Source organism: Paramacrobiotus metropolitanus, unplaced genomic scaffold (genome assembly GCF_019649055.1).
Source record: "Paramacrobiotus metropolitanus isolate TYO unplaced genomic scaffold, Prichtersi_v1.0 Parri_scaffold0000049, whole genome shotgun sequence".
Classification (NCBI taxonomy): domain Eukaryota; kingdom Metazoa; phylum Tardigrada; class Eutardigrada; order Parachela; family Macrobiotidae; genus Paramacrobiotus; species Paramacrobiotus metropolitanus.
In genome coordinates, this window is record NW_026570269.1 from 780,526 (window position 1) to 801,733 (window position 21,208).

The window sequence follows — 21,208 nt, forward strand, 5'->3', positions numbered from 1 at the left end:
GATCGCTGTTATATCAATTGCATGTTTTTCACTCGCTTTGTGCAAGTTGTTTTCGGTGTTTATGAAGGCTCGTCACGTGGGAAACGGTGGTTGTTGGCATCCATATAGTGTGCTGACCTTTCAGTTTAGGAACCCGCATTACGATTGCTCACACCATCACATATGCGGATGCACGGTAGTGTGCCAGCAGATTGGTCAAATTTCAGAACCACATAATTATATTAAAATTCGAACCCCATATCAAGGTCAGATGTGTAGATCATTTAAGTAGTCACTCAGTGACCTTTATGGCGACGAGTCGTCGAGCATTCAATACAGGCTATAGAGAACGTCTATAATATTTCCTCGAGTTTAACGTATTTTCACCAAATCTTCAGGTTGCAAACGTGTGGTAGACACGCTTATTCCTCATGTTTAATTTAGCTGCTTACAACACCGATTTCAGTGGACTATTGTCTACAGTAATGCAGACAAACCGAGTACTGGGCCGGGTAGGATACCGGGGCACTGGCTAAAAAGCACAGCAAGTCGATTGCCAGAACTTTCAATAACATGACTGCACGAAAAGACGCGCATATAATTAAAAATTTTATCTGCTATTGAGTTTAATGCGCAATGTCCTAATTTCACGGTTTGTACTTTGCGGTGTCTTCGGCTTGCAGTTTCCAACTTTTCATTAACCATCTACAGCAGTTTTTTAGGCACCTCAAAAACACTCGATGCCCGCTTGCAGCAGTAGTATGCGCAATTCCAGTGGGTGTGTGCACTGTGCACGGCACTACCATAGTATTAACTCACAAAACCGGTTTTTTTGTCGAGCACCGCTTTGCGTCCTTTGCTACAATACATCGAATGCCCATAAGCAGAGGATCGATCAGCTTCCGGTCTGAAAGGGGGTATCGTATGCAGGGATACGAGTGCAGTACATTTGGACTGGTTAGATGCATATCGTATGTTTGTTCCGCAAAAGCGGTCTCGCCGTTGGTTTATGAGTTCGCGTTATGAAACGGGCTGTGATACCTTACAGTACAGTACGTAGATACGTACCGTGCTGCAGCCAACGTGGTTGTGCGGCAGTGCCATACTCGCTTCAACGAACCTTGACGTTTGAACCATAGCAAAATTTGGTTCTGCATTCAGCTATTATCCTTTGCAAATTTCGTCATTTTGCCTTAGCTTGCTCATCACCCGCACTAGCTACTGGGATTTAGTTTAGTGATTTGTGATTAGTTAGCATTTTCAACTTAAAGCTTCTAGCACAAGCGAGATACATATACTGTACGAACCGACCGGAAGTTTTGGAAGTCCGTTTTTAAAATTGTTACTGCATTTCTATCCAGGTGAGTGGCAACCATACTTCATCCTAACTAATCTGCTGCATTGTTCTTTCAAATTTCGCTGCGTTATTGTGGAGGATTTCTGTGATATATATATAAGAGTTCCAGTAGTCTGCACTAACAATATAAGTACAGTAACATTTTCACCAAAGTATTCCGATTATTGCGATGTATTTATACGATATATCCGTAGTATGCGCACTTCTGTGCAAGTGCGTGAAGTACACCAGCATTGTCGTATTTCCTATTTGAAGACTGCAGTACCAGTAAGGTGTTTTTTGCTGGAAAGTGAAAATTAATCTAATACTGATATTAATGTGCCATTAAACTCAGAAGGTCCATTTGCAAAAACCCCATGCTTTACAATTTACATTAAGCATTTTACGTATGGTGCTGCTCGATACTGATATACTGACGTACGTAACGAATCAGTGTCCCAGTATAGTGCCGAAAGTTTTAGGCGTACTCTGTAGACTATTGTAGAGTCGGCTGTTGAAGCTCGAGCTCACTGGAACAGCGAGCCATTTATTAGCTGTTGATAACTTGATATTATGTAAGTTTAATAGCACATGAGAAAGTTAACACATTTTTTGCTTTGCCTGAAGGAAGATGGTCTGCTCATAAATTTACTTGGATATTATGTATCGCTTTCCTTGTCGAACATTCTAAATTCACAGACAGTTTTTGCCCTACTCGAAATCATCGTCAAGCCAATTATGTCAAGCCGGCCTGTGTTTCTCTACAGCATTTGAAAAGCAACATGATGTTTCAGTACGAGGACGAGCTTAGTACATGTGATAGACAAGTTTTTCCAGGCAGTTCTATTGCCCGCTTTGATATGTTAGTCGTTAGTTATCTGTATTGCAGGCTTGCAACTACCCCGTTGTGATACCACAGCTTGTAGTGGGTTACGGGCGACCTCCCCACCATGCCGCGAGTACAGTCTGGAAGTAATCCCTTTCCGCCTGCAGATCCACAATTTGAAAGCCCTAATTCTTACCCGGCATACCAACCACAACCGCCACAACCAACAGGGCAGACAGTGTATTACCATAATCAACAACCTGGTAATGCTTCAGGACTTTTGTTGGAAATAATTATCTGCCATAATGTAGTATTATAATGAATGATGTTGAAAACAAATGTAATAAAATAGCGGGCTACAGATATATTCACCTTGTTACAAATGCGGATTACTTTGTGACAATCACATTGGGTCCTATAAATTATACTCGTACATTACGAAGGAATAGCGTTACTTCACCATATTATTATATGCTGTATATCACTGTGCACCGGTCTCAGTCCTGTATTATTAGTGTTTTACCCCCGGCATCTTGTTCTTTTTTATGACTGTGTCTCTGTTTTCATTTAGGATATGAGCAAAATGTGGTGTATACACAGCAGGGTCCCGGAGTGGTTTACACACAACCCGGAATGGTCCAGATCAACACGGTGATGCAGCCCGGTCAGATGATACCACCAGGACAGGTCGTGTGGGTGGCTATGCCAGAACCCATACCTGGTTGTCCGCCCGGATTGGAATACTTGTACGCCATGGATTCGCTGGATGTTAAGCAGAAAAAAGAGTGGTTGGAAGGTATGAATTTATTGCTTTTTTCAAAGACGATTTTATGGGTTTCTAACGATATCTAATATCCATATCGATATTTTGCATGGAATACGTATTTACTGGTTTATCGATTATCATTCATTTATTTGTTTTGATAAAAATGTTGTTAACAGTGTTCAGTGGATTCGAGACATCCAACAAATATGTGATCCGAGACAAAATGGGGCAATACGTGTATTTCGCCGTGGAAAATTCGGATTTTTGCTCCCGGCAATGTTTGGGTACTCTTCGACCTTTTGATCTGGGTGTGTACGATAATGCGCAACGGCAGGTGATGAATATTCATCGGCCGTACAACTGTACCGGATGTTGCTGTCCGTGCTGCTTGCAGGTACGTACATAATCGGAACTCGGTCTGTCACAGTAATTTTTCGAAATTAATTCACGAACTCAAGATACTACTGTAGTGATTTGCCCCGGGACTACACTTATCCCTTACGAATGCGGCTCATAATTATGATTATAATAATTATAGATCTTAATAAAATATAAGTAAACAAACGAGAACCGAGCTACCTTTCACCACTTTTATCATCAGAACAACATAAAATCAAAAGTAACAAAAGTAGCCAATATCATCTGAAGGCAACTGTTTGTCACAAATCACAATCATCTCACATTCATCCTAAATAGGAAAAAAGCACAGTAAGTATGTAGCCTATTCAGTACACCCTGCTACACTACTCAACACCGTATTTAGCGATTCTTTCGGCATTTTATGCACAATAAATTAGAAGTCACTCATACAACTGATTTGGCTACTCACTATAATTCATACCAGAGTAATTATATTTTCGGAATGTTTTATCGCATATTAACTACGAGTGCAGTTATTGAACCAAATCATTTGAATACGCTGTCTGCAGACCATGCAAGTAGAGGCTCCACCGGGCAATCCGATTGGCCAAATTGAAGAAAACTGGTCGTTCTGTCTGCCGCGATTCACCATAAAAAACAGGAACGGCGAGCCGGTTCTGAAGATCGAGGGACCGTGTTGCACTTCCAGCTGTTGTGGCAATGATGTTAAATTCAAGGTATGCATACATTACTTACGAGTATTAACAGTGTGTATTTGCCAGTTGGTATTTGGACCCAACATTCGCTCTGTGAAAAGTTTCCCCATAATTAAATTTTTTAGGTTGTAACGGCCGATGGGAAAGCAGAAATAGGTGAAATCTCGAAAAAGTGGGGAGGCCTTAAGGAGTTCTATACTGATGCCGACACCTTCGGAATTACATTTCCATTGGATATGGACGTGCATGTTAAAGCAACACTGGTTGCAGCATGTTTCCTGATTGTACGTTTAGTCTTTTATATTTTATGGAGCGATTTGAATTTGTAGTACTCAGATTATCTTTAGCATAGTCATTAAGGTAACCTTTAGGATTATGGTCTTCAGGATTATAGTCGATTTCGGCCGTGCATATATACATTATATATGGCTTTCGGTTTTGCAGGATTTCATGTACTACGAACAAAGTGGCAACAACAACAATTGAAAGAGATGAACCGCTACGCTTGGAGTGGCAGCGGTTATAATTAATCTGATTTATTTTTTACGCATTTGTACGCTTAAGTTTGTATTGTATTTACTGCTACTGTTTTGGTGGATTTTGAAACAATGTTGTCGCACTTTTGATCACGACGGTTTAGATTTTGGAGGTACAAATACTTTGCTTCAAACGATTCGCACACTGCAAACATGTTCAATTTTTGCCCCCGTAAATGTAATTACCTGTTAAGTCACTTTATTTGGTTGTTGATTTTACTGTAAATTAATTTCAGTTAATTGTGAATTATTAAAGATGACGTCATTGTTGTACACTGACATGAGTGTTTTGCTAAATTTTGGCATTGAAAAGTTAATATTTTATGAGTAGTACGACAAAAGTCAACTACCAATATCTTGATATCTGCATTCAAATCGTCGTATTTTACAACACGCTGTTGTTACAGTTTTACTACAGATTTTCCTACATTGTGATAAGCTAACCATAAGACCTACTAATCATAAATGCACATCCGTGATTTACAGGCATACTTATATGTATTTTATTATACGGTACTGCTACTTCTGCTTCCCCGCATCACGTATGCTACAAAATCTTTCGTAAATTTTACCACATCTGCTGGGAAATATTACTTAATCCGTGACATAATTTCAATATTCCGGTTTGTTGAAACAACGATATCGTACGCGCAGTGGACGTCCGGTGCAACCAACTTCGGTCGAGGGATCTCTTGCTCTGAGTAAGCATCTGGACTTTCCGTGACAGGACTTTTTGACAGCTTCCAGTGCCACAGTAGAGCGACATTTTCGCTGATAGCTTCCCGTTACTTCTCGCGGGCCGTAATAGGCGCTATATATCATTATCAGCGGCCGGGTGGGACTCAAAACACAGTTAAGTGGCTGTTCACTACCATGGTCCAGAATAATATTCGTTACATTCACACCTTTCTCGATGGTTGTGAAGGAATGCGATGTGGCTTTTCTCTGTGCCGCCGTTTGCGTCCAAATTGATAGCAAAACTAGGATGGCAGATAATAGCGTTTTCTCATGCATGTTTAGCAACCAAGCACAAAACAATATCGTAATGATAAAATCTTTCAGTTTTATTAGGTTAAATAATTTCAGTGATACTGTCTCGTTAAAAACCCTAGGAAGAGTCTAGTTTACTCGTATTTATAAGCACTGTATCCGCTCGGTAACGTTGCACCACAGAGTGCGGTGTTAAAATTAATGGTTTCATTACACTTTAACGCTCTCAGTGGTTGTTAAGCAAATATTAGTACTTCTACCTGTACTCTCCATACGTAGATCTCCGTATATTCATGAGATGCGCAGTGACCGGAAGTATGGCTCTGTAATCAGTTCTTCATCTCATATCTGCCTTTTTGGCTCACTGTTCGGTACAGCAAGTTTTCTTAATCGATGGTATCAGATACAAGTACTGTACTAGAGTATGATAAATCTGACACCAACCAGTCCACTTCGTATGAAATATAGCCGCTAACGTTGCAAAAAATCAACCTTCAGGGCCACATCAAACGCCTTGGTTACTATCCACCGACTACTTTTGCATTTGTACAACCATGCGTTTTCGAATTCAAATGTCACAATTTCATTTCGTTAAATTAGTATATCAAATTTTTCAATTTGTGCAAAATTTTTGTAATGGTTCCAGATAGATCTAGAGTTCAGATCTGCCCAGTTTCCAGCAAGAGTACAACAATTTTCCAGAAACAACTCGGCACTGCCGAATCGAAGTTAGAGCTGCCGAAGAGTGCTTTTAGCTGGCAGTTGGTAGTACCGGTATCTGCGCCCTTGTTAGTAGCTATTTTAAGAGCAGTTCGGTTTTCAGACCACGAACTCGAAGATCAGATTCAGCAAAGATGTGCAATAACTGCAAGCCTGCTGTAACATTATGGCTCTTAAAAAATTTAACGCAAGCCAAGTACGTCTCGCCGAAACGTATGCGCGACAACCTAAAAACACGTATCAATGTCGTCTAAAATGTTAAACATAGAAATACACCATCTCTGGTTCGCAAAAATGTATCCAGCTATTGAAGTAGCTTTTGAGATCATACTTTGAGCGAGGATCACACTTTCACAGGAGAAACTGAAGTGGTGTTAATTACGCAAATTTCCTTAGCCAGTACACACCCGGCACTGGTAAAAAAATCGCTTAATAGGAAGTGTTTTTCTGAACGTCAAGAGATATGTAATAAGCCATTGTTGGAGCGAATGAGGCTGTATGGCAGCAAGTGGAATTAAATGGTTTTCTGATAAATTATGGATACAAAACCAGGTTTGCGCATGGTGAAAATTAAAATACTTTAATAATTCTACGACCTTTTCTACTCTACCCTAGACGACAAGATCGCAACTCGCAAGTAACAATCTCGAGAATCATTTTGCTAGCATCAAGTACAGATCCTGTGTATTGCTCGTTATACGGTTATACCGGCACGTTTATGTATTGTAAGTTAAGTTTTATCTATAGAAAATATTAGCAGCAGTTTTATGTGATACTTCATCTGTTAGTCTATAAAATATACGTATTGCCAAACCCGTTTTAGGTGGCTCTGGCACTGTCAGCGTTACTCGCTCACGCTTCTGTCATCTTCTATAAATGCCTGTACAATATTATAGGAACTTCCCATTAAAGGCCTAGTGGATTTTTTACGGCGATTTTATAAACCGAATTTTACTAATCCGAGTTCGCCAACTGATACGAAGTTCTTACTTCTTACTAAGCTTTATTTTCAACAGAAACTCATATTAGTGTATCACCGCCTTATCCCTTTCCGGGCCAGGCAGCGCAGCCGCATTATGGACAGGGTGCACCAGGACAACCGTATGTGCCTCTGAGGCCGACAACCACCGTTATTTACTCCTCTGCTCCTACTCCAGTCCTCTTGTCACTGGACCCTGTCACCGTTACGTAAGCAGCGGGTTATTAAAAAATTTCACTTACGAGATAACTATAACAAACAATGCTTTGGCATGGGTTGACGGTTGACCATACGTGAGTATTTTGAGCGTATTCACCGAAACTCAAAGATAAAAATAACATTATTCGGTGTTGCATTTGCATTTGTTGTTTTCTAGGTGTCCACACTGTGGTCAACAAGTTATGACCGTTACGCAGTATGAAAACGGTTTAGCAACATACCTCGCAATTGGCGCGTGCATCTGTTTCTGTGAGTTGTTGAACTTGCCGATGGAATCAGCTAGTGCTTTAATTTTTACCAACGGAAATTACTTCATTTCAGTGTGCATTCTGGGTTGCTGCTTAATTCCTTTATGGTAATAAGGATTGAATCATTTACATTATAAATTTTGTACAAACGAGTAACTAATAAATTTATTTGAGTTTTGTTTAGTATTGACGGACTAAAGGATGCTGTCCATTATTGTCCCAAGTGCCAACACGTTATTGGACGAACTTCCCGTTTATAGGTTACTTATTATTAGAGAATATATAGACACTGAGTTTGCGCTGGTAATATTTAAAGGTCTCATAGGGATATGTCAGGATATGTCTGAAAGTGTTTGTGTATTGAAGCCCGCATGTGAAATGCAATACATAAGAAAAATTCTTATCGTTTTGTTAATTAATAAATTATACAAACGCTGATTCGATGATTTGATTTGTAGCAATTGTTAACAAGGTGAATTTTTAACGCTATGTCGGTCGAATAAGTCCACCAGCAACGATTCCCAGTTGGCCGGTATGGTCCAGTCTGGCTTCCCAGCGAAACTTTTCAGGCGTTCCTTGGACTAGCAGGCATAAATTGTGCTTGGCTGTGCTAGAAAAATCTTTGCTTTCCTGCAAAGTTATGGTTGTATAACAATAATATACGTACAGTACACCTTATGGCTTATGCATTGTGGCAGAGTGGCAGCTGCACAAGTAAAGGTACGCGACTACGCGTATTTTATTTACCTGAATCACTTTCACAATGTTCATGCCATAAAGCCTTTCGTATTCCTTTTCCACGTTTACGAGATCTTTTTCTGCCCGTAGCAAAAATATCCGGAGAAGATCTTTAATTTTGGTCTGTTCGTTGGCCTCACTCTCCATGACTTTGTTGATTTGTTTGGCAAAAAATAATTCTTTACACCGCACTAAACTAACTAAAATGCAAAAATATACATGCAGAGAATCGCATATAGCAAACAATGCAAATTAGGATGGTATCTCTTAACGCACTTATGGCCAGTAGAATGGGAACAAGAGGTCCTTGCAGCCGGAAATGGACAATATCCTCGATTTCGGTGTTAGCTATGCTGGGCATGAGCATAATGGTATCGAATAGCTGCGCGTGGCTTCTCGTGGCGAAAATGTCAGCAAATATCCCGATATCCTCATTCTGCCCGGCCTCATATAAGGCTTTGGCGTCGCTTTCAATTTGATCCTTTTCCACTACATACGAATCGCTGTGTGTACCCTAGGCAGAAAAGTTTTTGATAGATTCCAGTACTTAGTGCAATAATTATGGAAAAACAACTTCGTCTGCAACAAAATGTATGATACCAGTTGAGTTTAGTGTTAATGTTAACTCAACTTAACTGTTAAGTCATGTTGCGCAACAGCGCACATTGTTAGTGTATAAAAAAGCGACCTTAAGTGTGCTCTGCGTAGTACTTTAATTGTACTGCACCTCTGCAAACGACACCAGCATCCGTAAAACTTCCCCTTCGTAATGGTGCGACAAATCGTTCGAAAATTTCAACATAAAGACTGCAATTACAGACGCCCAATAAAATATAGGTATTTTCCAAGTCGAGAGTTCCAAAAAGCACGGTCGTAGTTTACGCTTATTGAAAGGTTTCTTACTTTTTTCGTAAGCTTCGTTCACTAGTTTCCGTTCTGGGTCGTACATCGTATACAGAATCTCCAAAATCACTAGGTCATCCTAAACGTTTCGTCTGCTATTATATACAGTCAATACTTAATAATATGTTTCGGTGCTCTGGTTTACCTGGATATTTCTATGCAGTTCTTCGGCAATGTAAAGAACATGGGGCAGAACCAGGGCGGCAATTACTGGGTGGTCATCAAGTAGGTCATGTTCTTGTAAATCTGCTGCTAAACCCTAAAATGAAGAGCTAAGAAGTAATGACTACCGGCTTACAGCTGTTGTTGTATTTTTCAGATGTTTTTCCTTTCTAATATAACAGTGTAGAACTATTAACAAGGCAGGTTCAACCAACGCCGCGCTCCAGCAGTATTAACGAAGTATTATATATTATATATATTAGCAGACCTCAAGCATATCCAGCTTTATCATTCCCAGTCTGGTATTGCTTTAACAATTTTTTTGGTTCGAAGTCCAAAGAGATAAGCAATAACCAATAACAACACATACCGTTGGACTTATGCGAGCGATGTTTGAATGCTACGCTTACTAGTCACGCATTACCGATAAAATGCATTTATCGTAAGACGATTTGCATGAGCGGCACTTGAGACTCGAAGAGCAGCTGAGGGATAAAGAATGAGAAATAACAGGAAATGATACTTCAAGAATTTTGACTAAAAGAACCTCATATTTTTCTTACAAAATAATTGTCGCTTTAAATTTTCTACAGAGAAGCTACGTATTACGCTGCTAATTGCACGTATAAGTGGGAAACAATTAGCGCGATGGATCAGAATGTTTTGCACCATTCTTCTGAAAAATATGCTGGGATATTTTTCGCAAAGAAGGTTTCGCCTTTGTCAAAAATTAATTAATTAAGAAAATCCATTAACTAATTAAGCAGATCAGTTGCTAATTGAGTGTCAGTTCATTTTGTAGCGCTGAATTTGACTGGAAACGTTTACCGTTGTTAGCCTACATGGTAAAGCACATTTCTGAATTAATTAACGCAGTGTAAACTGTAATTGTAATTAACGTACGTACAGATAAATTACCTAATAGTCTGATAATGGATTAATTTTTAATTGCTCATTTAGACGTTTATATATATGTATCAAAGTGTATGTGCGTAGTAGACTATTGTTTTCATGACTTGCACGCCTGATGCCGTGATGCGTATTTGCAAAACGGAGCTGTTCACGCGGGTATTTGTAAAAACGTGCCGTATCTTTCCTTCGACCCGTTAAAAAGCAGATCGGTTCGGAATGTTATGAATCATAATCCTGGTCAAAACAATACCAGACCGGAGATAAGAAAGCCAGAGGTGATTGAGGACGCGTATTATATGTACAAATACAGTCTGTATACAATAAATACATACAGTAACAGCGGCGGTGGGACAACTTCAGTTTGCTTTTGAACATGTACAGTACCTTCTCGAACAGTTCTTCGTACATTTCCACCACATCTGCTCTTTGTGAAGCTGTTAGACAGAGTAATGATTCCACTAATTGTGGCGATTCCACATCTGCAACCAGTTTCCGTACGAATAATTCGTCCCATACTTATAACGTACACGTTTGGTAAAAACGTTCTAAATATCTCATTTCTGCCAGGTCAAATGCAGATTGAAACAAAATAGCGTTATGCAATAACGAAGGACAGGGTCAGTGTAAAAAATAGCCAATGACTATGTGCTTACCATTGCACGAACCGGTAAGTGCTTATACAGACTGTGTATATTTTTAAAAAGTTTGGCATTAAATTATTCAAGTCGTACGCCCCTGTGATAAATAAATCTACGTAAAATGCGCGTTTAAGCGGCAAAACACGCGGCTGTTCAGCTGTTTTCCTGTCTTCTACGATCCTATGTGTTAATAGGCGGTAATCCACGTCAGACGCGCGTCTTAACATTTTGATTTACCATAGGGGCGCGGGAGCAGTTAAAGTTTATAGACAGTTTAAATGGGATGCGCTGTGTTTACATAATTTACAAGAAGTCAATACTATAAACAGTTTTGATATCTATTGTAAATACTCACTTTTCATATGGTGAAGCAGCGAATGCAGGTGATGCGCTTCTGCACGAAGATCGCTGATATCTATCCGCGGGACAATGGCCGGAGCATGACGAATATAGGGACCCATTTGGCCGGCAACCTTATTGCTTGTTTGGGGATCGGGATGTTTTTCCCTGTCGAATGCTTCGACTGCCATAAGACCTTCTGCCATTGTGTAGCTTTGAATTCTCTTTAGGATTATCTTGGATTATCGTTTCAGATTGAATCACACATTAATAGTTTCACAAAATTAACTTTTGGCAAACCGAATTTAAATGGTACTTTCCGACAAGATTTGGCACTTCCCAGCCAGATATAAAGTATTCTGAAAATCGCTCATAATTGTGGAAAAGCGTTTTGCTTTTTGCTCACATTCTTGTTTATTTGCCTCTAGGTTAATGTCGTGGACGTACATCATACATCCGTAAACAATGAATCAGCCAAAGTATTTATTTCCCGAAGCGTTTGTACTAGAGATGGCAACGGCTCAGCCGAAGCCGTTTGAGCCGCGGCTAAGCCGGCTTCGGCTGAGCCGGCTCGACCCAAAAATGCAGCCGCAGCCGATGTCAGCCGAGCCGATTGAGCCGGCTCGGAGTCTCAGCCAGCCGCGAGCCAGCCGTAAGCCGATGTCGGCTAACGGCTTGCGTATTGTCGGGAAAAATGCGTCAGCAGGTAAAATTTTAGCTCTTTTGGACCGTTCAAAGCCGAGTTTGAGTCTTGAAACTCGATAATCTTATAAAAAAGCGCTGAATTTTTGCTTTAAAGATCCCTTTTCCCATTAGAAACTGATCAAAAACAGTTTTTCGCTTAAAAAAGAACAGAAAAAATTGTAAACATTTCTTTTTATTGAAAAAAAGACTCGAGTTTTTCCGCGCTAAAAAGCTATCGGCTAAGCCGGCTCGGAGCCGGCTTAGCCGGCTCGCGTTCAAAGCCGAGCCGTTTGAGCCGGCTCGGGTAGGTGAGCCGACTCTTCCGAGCCGGCTCGCTATTTTAGCCAGCCGCAGCCAGCCGATAAGCCGTTAAGCCAGCCGTTGCCATCTCTAGTTTGTACACACGTGCGGATAAACAAGCAAATGCTGGCATTGGCAACTATTAAAGTCGCGCGATGCTGTCTCGCAGTCCATGTATATTTTTCAAAGTGCTTTTATATTTTGTCAGAGCTGATGCTCACAGTTTCCAAATCCGAATCCAAAAACCTTAACCTTCTCTTTCATTTTAATTGAGATTTGTTTAAAAAGATTACATACAAGTAATATGAGCTGCTTAACTGCTGCAGACAATTTATTTACAACGATAGCGTACCAGCAATATTGTCATTTATGGGACACAAATATAAATATGCAAACCAAGAAAAGCACTTTTGTCCACGTCACAGGCAAAACGGAACCAGCCAATAAACCGTTGCCCATCTTCGTTGCGTAATTTATGCGCACTTTCTAGCTTTGTGATCCTTTTTCAAAACTGCATTTTACTTTACTGTAGCTTGTAAGCATATTACTGCGGTCTGTAACAAAAATCTTCCCAACGCATTTAATGTAGCTCCCTTCAAGCACGGTATTAATAAATTAAAATGTTAATTAAAATGTGTGAAAACTACAGCTCTTTTAGTTTTTCGTTTGTCAAAATCTCAAATTCGAGCAATTATGCGGGCCACGGCAGTGGGTTTCTCTCCGTCGCTTTTAGAACCAATCCCTGCCTCGTGATGTTTACCAAATTTAAATGACTTCCATCTACCAAAATCAGCTGCTCTGCCGCCATTTAACTAAAACTTGGTCTTTATGTTTCGACCAGTTTATGTATTTTCTTCAGACCGAACTGTGATCACCGTAGGAACAGGGTAGGAACAGGCACAGGTTCAGGTACTGATGGCTCGGAGACGAAGAGCAGAACATGATTAGTTCAGAAACAAGACGGAGTTACAGACTACCGTACTTATGGTTAGGTGCTAAACAAAACTATTTCAAACATAACAGCACTAGTATGCGAAAGGAACATCACGGAAAACGTGAGGAACCTGCTGATAAGCCTCCTGATCTTAACACATTTCTGTACGATGTACGTTCAAATAAGCTGCTTATTTGAGTTGCCATCTCAAAAAAACTACTCTGGAGTAGTTTCTTTATTTTGCTTATTCTGGGCGGGATATGCAAGTTCTGCATATTTGCGTCACGCAAAATGGACCAACTGCCGTAAAGGGGAGGTCGTTGTGACGTGAACAAAAGTGCTTATCTGGGTTTGCATATTTATATTTGTGTCCCATAATTCTTATCGGCGTATATGAACACTTTTCAGCGCAGTAGCAAATTACTTCGGTAACGCAAAGAAATTACAGCAGAAACTACACGAAAAACTGGCGATTACTTAAGATCGAATATCTCTTCCCCGTTGCATCCGCTTTTATTGCAATTGCATACAGTGACTTTTGCTCCTGTTACTTCTGAAAAGCGCATACATTAAAATTTAATGGCTTAGATGCATATGCTTTGAACTAACGGAAAGAAACTATCATGACGTCGTAGTGCTCACCTGTTTCCTTGCACTCATCATCGCCAACCGAAACGTTTGCTATACCACGATATTTCCCGCAACCCCGAGATGCTGCTTGACCTACAACAAGACAATTTTTCCGATTTACAAGTTAGAAGCAATATCACTCTACTCACGATTCGCGGCATTTACTGACTTACCGCTGCCAACTTTCGTAACAGATTTCCAACAAAATGTTTCGTTATCCGCGCTACATGTTTGTTTCATGTCGGCCCCTGGTTTCAGGCATTGCGGCTGGTCGGCAGAGCAAATGTAGCACTCCATCGTACCCGCAGCGCCAGCGTCCAGAATGGCTGAAAATGTGTATTGTACTTAAAACGTTTCTGCAACATCAATTTTGTTTTACATTATCTTACCAGTGACGGAAGCCAGAACTACTATACCAAGTATAATACCGCATTTTGCCATATTTGAGCAAATTAAGAAAATCTGAGAAACTTAAAGTACAAACTTAGGCGCGCAAAGACAAAAAACCCAAAGAATAACCGCACAGATAAGTATTGCTTGCTAAAGTGTAAACGGTTTAATCAACAAGTTTTGAAGTACTTTTTGATGTCAACGATTGCGCTATTATCGTACTATTATCGTACACTATGGAGGCAAAATTTTCTTGTCGGGGCCTGAGAAGAAATTTCCATTAAAGTTTGATATCCTGAACGATCCAATCTGTTTGTAGGCAGTCTTTTCTGAGAGCGAAATTTCGCCAGCCATATATAGAGGAGATCGGGAGTTTCCATGATTTGGTTTCTTACAACAAAACCGCAGCTTAATAGTTAATGTTTTAGATCTGTCGCTTTGTCAGTTATACTACAGAGCTGTAGCTGGGCGCCTTGAAATTAGTGTGCATATCACAAGCAAAAGGCAAGATTTTCCAAGATTGTCCGTGTAAAGTCCGTTGCACTTCTGCCAATTCGCCGTGCATCTTTTAGCGTTTTAGAAAGAAAGCGTTTTAGCGACGCCTGCTGCTTTACAATTTGCATTACAGTACGTATTTTAGTGACGTTAGAACCGTGCGGGCTTGTCTTATGCATTTTTAATTAATGCATGTAAAGAATGACCTTCGCGTGGCTCAAAAGCATTGACTTGTGAGCTTTAAAAAAAACTATGCACTGATTTTCTTGGGTTTAGACGATTGGCTACTATAAGTAAAATTTTTACATTTTACTAGCAGACCCCGCGCAAATTGCGCGTAGTAATTAATGCGATGGACAAATCATAACCCACTGCAAAAATTAAGACTACATGCAGTACAGGTTTTATAGACGAAGCCGTCAAAGCGTAAAATTTCATAATACACCAAAGTCCACAACATGAAATGAAACATGAAAATTAATGTGAAATTTTCCTCCCAAAGGCGGATAAATTTGCTCACAACGCGTACCAGAAAATTTATATTAAAATAATGTTATAAATTTTTGGCTGGAGATCATATCTTCGCATTAAATCTCATAAAGTTAAATCCCTATGTGTCAAATCCCTATATAGGCTGCGTTGAGTCGTCGGAACCAACAAAGACTTCCGCCTAGTTCAGCAAACCGTTTGAAATTTAAAAAAAATTGCGTGCGACTGCACTATGATTCCGGTACGATTATGTGCACGGTTTGCTAATGTTCCGACTAAAGACGTCAAGCAAAAATTCTTGCAGATTGTGTACTGTAATCCAATAGAATTATCCCCAATGTATCGCAAAGCCAGCATATTCTGAACCACACGATTTCAACCTGACATCTCTTCTGCCGCTGGAAAATCCGCGCTAGGCACCAGGGACAAGCAGGTTTTTTTTAAAAATGAGTTTATGTGACATGAAGATGAGCCAAAATATTAAGGCTTTTGTTTGACAGTGAAGCACAAATACTAATGTACGTAAACGTAAACAGTACCCGACATATAAGAAATCCAGTTCCGGTTTAGTTGTGCAAATTGTTTTTGGCGAAATACAAAATTAATACTATTGGGGAAACCCAAAGTCCCGTAACCAACATTTGTCATACTTTTTAACATTGAATGTTTGTTTAACAGAATATTAACTTTTCTGGACAGCTTTGGCAAATTATTTAAGCATTGTGACCTTTTGTTATATTATACTCGGCTAATTGTAAAATGTCTCGTTTGATCAAATTTCTGAATATTGGAGTAGGCACGCTAATCATTAGCTGCTTGAGCATCAATGCATTGACGACCCCTTTGAACGGCTCCAGAGGAAATTTAAACCTTCCTAATGTGCGATGCTTTGTGCGCGAAAACTATCGGATTCCTCAAGCAGGAAAAATTGTGGTGGTATTTCATAACGCTGGAAACTGCACGTGCCAAGGGGCCGCGGATCAAGCCAGCATTCGACGTGGTAAATACGGAAGTAAAAAATTCCATGCCGTTTTAGTGGTTACGCACAAGCTCATACAGAAATTGTACTTATTGCACATCGCAGAATACAAATTAGTTAAACCCACAAGTCTCATGTTAATGTTTCAAATAACAGCCAGCGATGGTAATTTGGGCGCATTAATAAATGCTTCCTAGACTACATACTCGGTTACTCAAATTGCTTCTGATTTCAGGAATCGCCGATTTTGTCCCACAGTGCATTTCCGGTGGTACCGGGTTTAACAAAACGCAGAAATGGAATTTCATGAATCAATGGTGGTGTGTGGATCAAACTGGAAATCCCCGTACTGAACCCGCAGACATCAAGCCAGATCTCATACCGAGATGTTGACCGCCACCACCACGATACAGCTGAAAATGCTTGGAAGTTTAACGATGGGTTCTTTCATTTTATATTTATATATAGAATGTAAATTATATTATGTAGATAGCAAGCTTTAATAAAGCTTTGCGATAAAAAATTACTTATAACATAAACAATCTCATGATGTGATTACATATAAAAGTACTCGTCAATTTAAGTCGTTGTCTGCGTTTGACCGCATCAGGCCGGCAGGTATAAAGGAAAAGCGCCTAAATTTGACTGAATGATAGTGAATACTACGTATATTGATTTATACTTCTTTATATCTGTAGTATAAAAAGGGTCACCTTGATATAATATAATTCACAAATTCCGCTCTTCCAAATTTCTTATTGCTGCTGCCTTCTGTAATTAGGGAAGCTGATTTTTGGCAAGAATGGAACGTGAAACAACGTTGGATAATAACTAAATCTTGTGAGGTTTGCTTTTCAATCCTTCTAGATACTTCCGCACTTGATGGAACGTGCGTAATACTGGATCATAAAGTATCACCGAATTTAGTGAGCAGGCTGTGGTTACTCGCACACTATCCAGAAAGGGCAGAAGGCAAATAGTTATGAATATTATTAAATTTTACTATATTTACACTGTACTTCTATACACAGCATTCGAACAAGACAGTCAGCATATAAGTCTGCAATTGTGCGGTGATAGAAGTTTTTTATATATGGCGTGACCTTTAACGTACATTTATTGTTGATATTATAAGCACGAAAGTTTTGTTTTCCGTGTAGCGGCAATATTGCGCTGTTTTTCATTCATACATAAAACGCATGCTTCCAGTGAACAACACTTGTAAGCTGCATCATAATTTGCCTGTCAAAGCACTACTGATCTGACTAATCTGCCGAATAAGCTCAAAACCTTAGTGTTATTTCCATATCTTGACGCGTTCCTGGAACTTTTGACCAGTGATGATGGGTAATTATTTCTGAACCCGGAATGTATAAGAAGAAAAGCCACATAAATATTGCAAAATCATAGAGCCGAAAATTCTATTGTGCAAAATATCGTATAAATTACTACTAAAGTGGAAGTCGGTCAAATATATACTAGAACGCATGCGATACACAACTCTAGGTCTGTGATAGTTTTGTCGGAAACTTTCCTACTGGACTCGCGGATTTCAATTTTTCATTTAGTGGATCAGCACAAAAACATGGAACAACAGCGCAGGATTTTAGTCATCTGTGTTGTTGGACTCTCTTTCCATGGCTTAGCAGCTGCACTCTGCTTTAGAACCGGTCTGATAACTGTGACAACCGCAAATGGACCCAGGGAGATTTCGGGATGGCAAAATGTTGGCGGCTGTACATGTGCGGAAGCTCGGGCAAGAGCTCTGAACGTCGATAAGCGGAGTAAGTGGTTTAAAACTGGCTCTCGATGTTCGTCGTCCATTAAATTTATCAAAAACAGTACCATATTACATGGAAAAAATGTATTTGTCGCAAATCAAATTGTGTGTAATCGTATGCACATAATACGCTATATATTTTAAATGCGTTATAGTACTTAATAATTTTATCGATAGGGATTATAAAACGTCGTAATCTCTTGGATAATCATAAGCGATTGGTTGAACCTTCAAGTTAATTTAAATGTCATGCCAAGTGAAGCGAAGATGATGATATTATTCTATTATTTCATGTATATGATTAATATCAATGCATTCACTTGCAGCGGTTGGACAACTCACGCCTAATTGCGACGACTCCAACCCCGACCGCTTCCAAGTGTACCAGCACTGGGGCGCTGTGGGATCTGCGTGGTGTGTCGATCCCGTAACGGGAAACCAGAATTCAGAAACAAGGTTCCGAGGCGTCGGTAACATTCCCTGCATGCCTTCAGCTGCATAACCACACTTCTGCTACGGAAAATCATACGTTGCTGCACTTGCGCGACTTTATATTGGTTCCTAAAGATCAAACGATTTTGCTTAAGAAATTCAAACAAAATCATTGATCCCGTCAGATTTTGTTGTTTGTCGAGATTAAAAGCCCATTCCTTTAGCATTAGTTTAGCTGCTTTAATTTCTTTAGCTTGCTGCCGTTGCAACCACAAAAATCGCATATTGAGTTTCCGTTGTCTCTGATTACGTCTTTGCGTGCTAATTGTTAGGATGATAATCATGTCGGTAAATAGTCAAATGAACAAGGAAAAAATTTTAAGTCCTGCTTTAACTAATGATTACTATTCGTAATTATTTAACTAATTATTACTGGTCACACGCGTATCTCGAAATGTGCTTAAAATTGGTGCAAAATGGTAAGGTTTCATTTAGTTTAAGCGCGCACCAGGTGGAAATTACGTTCTTCCCTTGGAAAGTCAAGTTTTGAGCTTTGGGCATGTAGGAAGCATTTTTGAAGTTGTAGAGACATTACGAAAGTTTTGATTCGTTATGACGACACTTCCATCAGAAGATGGATGTCTACCAAAAACAATTGAAAAAGATGGTAAAAGCAGTTGTAACATCTTAATTAAGCGACTAAGCTGCGCTCCGGTCTGCCAATGCACGCCAAAGTGCATTTTCATAGTTAAATTAGCGATAGTTTCCGTCAGTGCAAAATCATATAACGGAAATGAAGTTAACATTTATTTAGCGTTCCTAAGACGCACTATATACTGCACTATAGCCGAAGCAAACCCAACCGAAGTGTTAGAAAACTATACGAGCTTAATTAATTAACAACAACATTAACAATATTACGAACAATTATATGAGGCAACACTACACAAACTACCTTATAATTTTGGACTAAGAAGATAATAAACGTATTAAGATTTATTTACAACAACTTTAAAAATACAAGAAGCTAGTAAGAAGTATTATTTTGTTTGCGTATTTGAACCGTCCACATACAACTGTATTTCGGTAATTCTATCACCAAACCACATTATTATATAATGTCCAGGCATCGGTTAATTATAATTGGCGGCTATCTGCTGCTGCCAGCCAGTTACAACAACTGGCTACAGTTGTAAGCAGTATTGTGTAACGCTTTTTTAAGCCCCCGAGGAGAATGACGACTGCATATACACGTAAAAGAATTATTGAGAATTTTACATCCAAAATTCTGTACGATCCCATACGAATTTCAAAAATGGCGAACACCAAATTCCTGGTCGCTAGTGTTTTGTTCTGCCTCTGTATCGAGGCCATATTGGCCAAGCCGCCCAAGACATGCATGGACCAGGGAGACGTTTTTGTGGCCGGTTCCAACAAGAGAATCCAAGGATGGACGAACGTCGGCGGCTGCACATGCGAGAGAGCCAGGAAGGAGGCTGATAAGCCAGGAAGTAAGAATTCTTAATTTTCCATTCTAGGAGCCCGTAAATTAACGCTGTGCACTGTTGAACCGTAAGGCGGCAGTTTGCATTCGACAATCTACCGTTAAATTAAAGCTTGTGCATCTACCTAGATGTAATGTGATTCGGATCTGTACACACGTAAACACTGCCAAATAATAGGTTTTCGAGCTTCGTTATGACTGTTAAGAGCGCAAACTGTTCACAGGATTTAAGCACAAGCGGTAGTGCAACCTTTATTGTACATAATCATTTTCTATACTCTACTCGTAGGGATTGGAGGGTACATTCCCCAGTGCGACGCAAGTGGCAAATTTCAACGTCGGCAAGGTTGGGGTAGTACCGGCAGTTCATGGTGAGCAAGAGTTGTCCTACATGTACAAAAACGTTTTAGGGTATTATGATTTGATCGGGAGTATGGTTTAAAAATGAACTGAAAAAGTGCTCCACAATAACTAAACAAATCCTTCAGAGGTATGATACTCGAACATAACGTAAGTATTAAAACTGCGTTGTCTTGTGCAGGTGTGTGGACGATCGCGGAAACCAAATCTCGGAAGTGAAACCACCGGGACGAAGCTCCAACGTCAAACTGAACTGCTAAACTACAAATGCATATTTTGCTGTAATGCGAACCTGTCTTCGTAAGGCGTGTTCTATATGCAACCTTTTGCACTCTCGATGCTTCCGAATTGCTTGCCCGGTAGCTTGTAAATTTCTGAACTTCGAGTGCTTGACGTGCCGCGTATAAAATTTACGACAGCGTAAGTTAATTCGTGTACAATGTTAATTCGTTAATTCGTATACAAAAACAGTTTTACAAAAACAACAAAAGCTCATTTAACGCCGCCACCTCTTCCATTGTTCCGAGTGGGAAGCGGCATTGCCTCGCTGAATTTCACGCGACAAACGTCGGCGTGGAAATTCCTGAAAGCGAGGTTCACCCGTATGCATCTGGATTCCGAAATCGCTTGCCGATTTCTTTCACTAAGGCGGTGGCCGACTTTCTGAGCTTCCGACGCAAGAAGTGAAGTTGCCAATGATTTACCAAGTAACATCTACATACGCGGAGTTCAGAGAATTCCCGACCATGAAGGGCAATCATTTACTTCGAAATTAAAACATTTTGTGTTTGCGGTTTTAGTTATTTGACCTCACAGAACTTTTCAAAGAAGCACGACAACGTGCAACACAATAAATACTCTTAT

General features: G+C 39.9%; 5 protein-coding genes and 1 long non-coding RNA gene across 7 annotated transcripts; 4 read left to right on the forward strand and 2 right to left on the reverse strand.

Annotated features, from left to right (window-relative positions):
- Window positions 1-892: 892 nt before the first annotated feature.
- LOC129591885 (phospholipid scramblase 2-like) lies at window positions 893-4,780 on the forward strand. Of its 2 annotated transcripts, none has more exons than XM_055487738.1 (7): window positions 893-1,340; window positions 2,205-2,404; window positions 2,713-2,937; window positions 3,084-3,301; window positions 3,837-4,004; window positions 4,109-4,267; window positions 4,428-4,780. In XM_055487738.1, the coding sequence occupies exons 2-7, from the start codon at window positions 2,266-2,268 to the stop codon at window positions 4,467-4,469; spliced, it is 951 nt and encodes a 316-aa protein (XP_055343713.1). In that variant the 5' UTR covers window positions 893-1,340; window positions 2,205-2,265; the 3' UTR covers window positions 4,470-4,780. The 2 variants fall into 2 exon arrangements, with proteins under 2 accessions (XP_055343713.1, XP_055343714.1); XM_055487739.1 differs by lacking the exon at window positions 893-1,340 and adding an exon at window positions 1,866-2,108.
- Window positions 4,781-6,497: 1,717 nt separating this feature from the next.
- LOC129591958 (LITAF domain-containing protein-like) lies at window positions 6,498-8,360 on the forward strand. Its single transcript, XM_055487856.1, has 5 exons — window positions 6,498-6,781; window positions 7,246-7,417; window positions 7,585-7,676; window positions 7,749-7,782; window positions 7,860-8,360. Exons 1-5 carry the CDS (start codon window positions 6,766-6,768, stop codon window positions 7,933-7,935), a joined length of 390 nt encoding a protein of 129 aa, XP_055343831.1. The 5' UTR covers window positions 6,498-6,765; the 3' UTR covers window positions 7,936-8,360.
- On the reverse strand, window positions 8,057-12,711 carry LOC129591957 (annexin A5-like). Its single transcript, XM_055487855.1, has 8 exons — window positions 11,384-12,711; window positions 10,775-10,869; window positions 9,462-9,575; window positions 9,317-9,395; window positions 9,141-9,220; window positions 8,690-8,927; window positions 8,423-8,613; window positions 8,057-8,305 (listed from the first exon to the last, which is right to left on the reverse strand). The coding sequence occupies exons 1-8, from the start codon at window positions 11,571-11,573 to the stop codon at window positions 8,162-8,164; spliced, it is 1,131 nt and encodes a 376-aa protein (XP_055343830.1). The 5' UTR covers window positions 11,574-12,711; the 3' UTR covers window positions 8,057-8,161.
- A 342-nt stretch (window positions 12,712-13,053) lies between these two features.
- LOC129591959 (uncharacterized) lies at window positions 13,054-14,576 on the reverse strand. Its single transcript, XM_055487857.1, has 4 exons — window positions 14,305-14,576; window positions 14,089-14,241; window positions 13,928-14,008; window positions 13,054-13,838 (listed from the first exon to the last, which is right to left on the reverse strand). The coding sequence occupies exons 1-4, from the start codon at window positions 14,354-14,356 to the stop codon at window positions 13,759-13,761; spliced, it is 366 nt and encodes a 121-aa protein (XP_055343832.1). The 5' UTR covers window positions 14,357-14,576; the 3' UTR covers window positions 13,054-13,758.
- A 1,235-nt stretch (window positions 14,577-15,811) lies between these two features.
- On the forward strand, window positions 15,812-18,862 carry LOC129591955 (uncharacterized). The gene is made up of 3 exons (XR_008690902.1): window positions 15,812-16,289; window positions 16,504-18,052; window positions 18,375-18,862. It is a non-coding gene; the product is annotated as an uncharacterized LOC129591955 (long non-coding RNA).
- Window positions 18,863-19,700: 838 nt separating this feature from the next.
- On the forward strand, window positions 19,701-20,790 carry LOC129592026 (equistatin-like). Its single transcript, XM_055487965.1, has 3 exons — window positions 19,701-19,991; window positions 20,274-20,355; window positions 20,526-20,790. The coding sequence occupies exons 1-3, from the start codon at window positions 19,715-19,717 to the stop codon at window positions 20,602-20,604; spliced, it is 438 nt and encodes a 145-aa protein (XP_055343940.1). The 5' UTR covers window positions 19,701-19,714; the 3' UTR covers window positions 20,605-20,790.
- The last annotated feature ends 418 nt before the right edge of the window (window positions 20,791-21,208 follow it).